Source organism: Solanum tuberosum, unplaced genomic scaffold (genome assembly GCF_000226075.1).
Source record: "Solanum tuberosum cultivar DM 1-3 516 R44 unplaced genomic scaffold, SolTub_3.0 scf00027, whole genome shotgun sequence".
In the NCBI taxonomy this organism is placed as follows: domain Eukaryota; kingdom Viridiplantae; phylum Streptophyta; class Magnoliopsida; order Solanales; family Solanaceae; genus Solanum; species Solanum tuberosum.
Genome location: NW_006238953.1, coordinates 586,794 through 591,025, shown reverse-complemented (window position 1 = coordinate 591,025; position 4,232 = coordinate 586,794). Strand labels below are relative to the sequence as shown.

Here is a 4,232-nt window from a genome sequence, read left to right as displayed (position 1 = left end):
TGTTTAACAAGGTCCCATTGAGCATGACCATTAGTTACCTCCCGATTTCAATCCAAGGACATTCACGAGTCATTGTATATTTTCAAATATCACTACCGTAATAGGCGTAGAGATGAAGTATGTTTATTTATTTCATAAGTGGATCACATATTAAAATGGTACATACCTCGTTTAATAATGTCATTATTTTAATAAAGAGAATATTACATTTAAGAAAATATTTTGATAAAATTCTGAAAATAAGTAATTGACATGTTAAACAAGTGTTGTAATAATAGGCAGAAATCGAAACAAGATTGGATCAATGACCAAATTGAACCATGAACGTCTTCCTCTATCGGATTCGGATCTGCTGCCAAACAAAGGATCAACTTGCTCTCAGTTTCAACTTCTCTGTGTATCCCCTCTCCCAATTCATCTTGAGGGGAGAATAAATAAGGAGTAAACAGTTGTGTGTGTGTATGTATCAATGGCTTCAACTAATGAAGATTTACCTCAAGGAACAGTAAAGAATGTGTTGGACCAAGATACCCTAAAATGGGTATTTGTTGGTGGAAAAGGTGGTGTTGGAAAAACAACCTGCAGTTCTACATTGGGTATCCTTCTTTCTCAGGTCAGATCTTCAGTTCTTATCATTTCTACTGACCCTGCTCATAATCTCAGTGACGCCTTTCAACAACGCTTTACAAAGGCACCTACACTTGTCAATGGATTCAACAATTTGTATGCCATGGTACTTTCTCTCATTTCTTTAAATGAATTGTCTATCTGAAAGGTTGGCTATTGAGGTTGGGTGAAGAAGTATTGGGGAAAAAGTAATTAGATAGGATATGAAATACCTGTTGTTGCTGAATTATTTGTATCGGAAATAATTTCTCTATCTCTAGACTCCACTTGTGGGAGTACACTACACTGAGTATGTTGTTGTTGTTGTTGTTGAATTGTGACTCTCTGACTTTTACTTGAACTTTTATGTCTATATGCTTGTGTATAAATAGTGAGTCAAAGAGTAAGTATAGCTGTGAGATTTAGAGAATTCCTAGTTTTAAAGAACCACTCATTTGTCCTGAAAAACAAGTTGTGGAGTATTGGAATGGAAAAGGCAGAATGGTGTTTAATGGTTATTGAGAATTCATTCTTTTGAATCAACTAATTTGGGGACGAGACCTAGTTGTTGCAGGTCTTAATGTACTGTATCTAAAAGGCTGTTTCTACTCTATGATTGTCAATTCTTTTAGCTTTCTGAATTTAAAAGGTCAATCTTGTTCAGATATGCTGTTATGGGTCAGGATTTTATGACTGAAATTATGTTCTTTAGGAAGTTGATCCAACTGTGGAGAATGACGAGACACTTGGATCAGAGGGAATGGATGATTTTCTGTCTGATTTGGCAAATGCAATTCCTGGAATTGATGAAGCCATGAGTTTCGCCGAGATGCTCAAGTAAGTGATGTTTCTCCATGACAGCTAAATCCCATATATGGCTGCTGCTCCCAAAAGAATAAGATGGTTTATGAACTTCCAATATCAAGTGTTAAAGATCTGTACTTACATTAAGGTTTTTTGATTTATGAGTAACAAGGATTAGCATTGGATTGTATAAGGATAAATGAGACGGGATTTTCAAACTATGATCCATCCATTTCACCTCTGCACTCTGCAATTGTAGTTTCCTTTAACATATAAATCTGGAAATATTTTCTTCAAAGGGGTATTCTCTATCCACCATACTGCCGTTATCTAGTTTTCTTGTTCCAGCTGCTTCAGTTTCACCATATTCTGAGCTCCGCCGAGAGCTGTCAATAGAGAGTAATCTAATGTGATCCTATGACTGGATTAGTGCATCAGTAATCTGCAATACAAAAATTCAGCTTGAAAACCAACTTGCACCTTCTTGATCATTGTTGAACCTCCAGTACTTGAATGATAAACTCTTGTGTTGCAACCTCAAGCTCTTGATACTTAGTCCTCCTTTTTCTTTCGATGCTGGTATTTCTGACAATTATAACCAAGTCCATGTTTCTTTTTTCTGCATTCCCTTCCCATAAGAAGTCTCATCAGTCTGTCTAGATTGTACTTGCTGGGTGGGGAATAATGACGTGAAATATTGAAGTTGGTATGTCAATAATATTCATGATTTAATTCCTTATAATTTTTTTATGAGTTAAGAGGAAATTGTTTGTAAAATTGGACATGTTGTTAGAAGTCATGATATGACAAACAACGTCAAGAAGAAACAGTGAGTGAGTACATGGCCAGGTTCACAAGAGAAAAGATCACCATCTCTAACAGCTGCGGCGTAAAGGATATTGAATCTTTCTGATGAGGGTGCAATAACCTATACTTATATTGTGAATTTACCATGAAATAGTGAAGTGACTTGTGAGTAACTGATAAAACGATGCAACTTATGGATAATGCTTCTGTTGCAACTCCCTTGGTATGAGTTATGCAACCCTAAGCATTTCCTACCTAAGGGATCTGAAACTGATTCTGAAAAGGCTATATTTTTGTCGATATTAATCTTTTTATTGAGGATTCTAGTATATTTTCTATCTGCTCTTGATCGTGAACAATTCTCTTCCACGTCCATCATGTTAAGATACCCTTGCCATCGTTTACATCACTGGTCATCCATCATTATATCCTGACAGTTTCACTCTCTTTATTATTTTCTTTCATTTCCCAATATATTCTTCTTTCCTTTTTTAATCCAACTTCATGCCCATATTTCAGCATCCGGACTTGCCAGTCCACTAGACTCCCAAAAATTAAAGTCGTTTGCTAGTCTCTTTTGATCTGGCATCAAATGCTTCCCTTTCTTTTTTCAGATAAGACAGTATGTATTTATGAATTCCAGAAGAAATTCAAAATATGAGAGAGGAGAAAGTATAAATAGCATATTTTACCCAAGTTACTGAATTGGATGCTTCAAATTTCTTGGTTACTGTGTCTTTTATCTTTGTTTCTTAATGGTATTTGGAATGGTTTAATGAGATGGAATTAGTGTTCAGAGTCTGAGCTGGAAAGTCTTGGGTATCAAAATGTGTTTCTTTTACTTATCAGGTGGATAAAGATATTAAGGTTCTAGGATATTAAGGTCTTGGGGGGTAATTTATATTTAAAGAGTTTAGGAGTTGCACTAGGTCTGAACTAGGATTCCAAATTATGTATGTATTTTTCAGTGGTTCCAGAACATTTATCACTATAGATACTCTTAGCATGCCCGATTCCTAGTATTCATTTACTTATGGTACATTCATAGTGCTCAGATGTTACTAGTTTGTAGATTTTCTAGAGGCCATGAGATGCGCTGGGCTTTTGTTTAGATATATGGTGTGTTGTCTTTATCAGTTAAGACTAAATTTCATTTGTATTTGTTTTTTTCTAGATTGGTGCAAACAATGGACTACTCTGTCATAGTGTTTGATACAGCCCCAACTGGACATACTCTACGGTTATTACAATTCCCATCAACGCTAGAGAAGGGGCTTGCCAAAGTGATGAGTTTGAGGAATAAATTTGGCGGTGTTATAAGTCAGGTAAATCCCTCCACCCTGCCTGAAAAAACTTCTTTTTCTACTTTCCCCTCTTTGATCTTCTAATATGATGATTTGAGGGCAGGGGTGGGGAGGTTGCTAATTTTACAATGGAAGGATCATATGGAATGTTTCTGCAATCTTGATTTTAATAAAAGATTACGTGTCTATCGCAGATGAGTCGTATCTTTGGTGTGGACACTGAATTTGGTGAAGATGCTATCCTAGGGAAACTTGAAGGCATGAAAGATATAATTGAACAAGTGAACAGACAGTTCAAGGATCCAGTAAGATTTTTACCTTGAAATGATCGTCCTTATAATTGAAAAGTTGCATTTATGTTGTTATTGCTGGACCATAGTGTGATAAATTAGTAAAGTTCAGAGAATCTTCTCTTTTGGACCTGGGAAAACTGTTAATAAGTTTGAATAAGAAGCATCAACAAAATCAGGAAGCTGTGGTGGAATATCTCTTTTAACAGGAGCTGAACTACTTATATGTCTTGTGTTTAGTGGAAGTAGTAACACATAATATCTACTTGTCTATTATGTCAAAAAATAAAAATAGTATCTCCTTGTCCATGAAACATTAGCAGTTAGCACTAGAATTCTGTACGACTGAGCATTCATACCCTTTCTTCTGCATTTATTGTACTCCTGCTTGTACACTCAAACCCACCCCAACCCAACCCCA

The 4,232-nt window shown here is 35.8% G+C and overlaps 1 protein-coding gene across 1 annotated transcript in view; it reads left to right on the top strand.

Moving 5' to 3' along the window:
• The first annotated feature begins 241 nt into the window (after nucleotides 1-241).
• LOC102580025 (ATPase GET3-like) overlaps nucleotides 242-4,232 on the top strand; it is a 9,299-nt gene continuing 5,308 nt past the window's right edge. Inside the window, exons 1-4 of the mRNA XM_006341667.2 lie at nucleotides 242-733; nucleotides 1,319-1,443; nucleotides 3,392-3,542; nucleotides 3,716-3,826. Of these exons, the coding sequence (XP_006341729.1) occupies nucleotides 470-733; nucleotides 1,319-1,443; nucleotides 3,392-3,542; nucleotides 3,716-3,826 (651 nt within the window). The 5' untranslated portion in view covers nucleotides 242-469. The remainder of the gene's footprint in view (nucleotides 734-1,318; nucleotides 1,444-3,391; nucleotides 3,543-3,715; nucleotides 3,827-4,232) is intronic.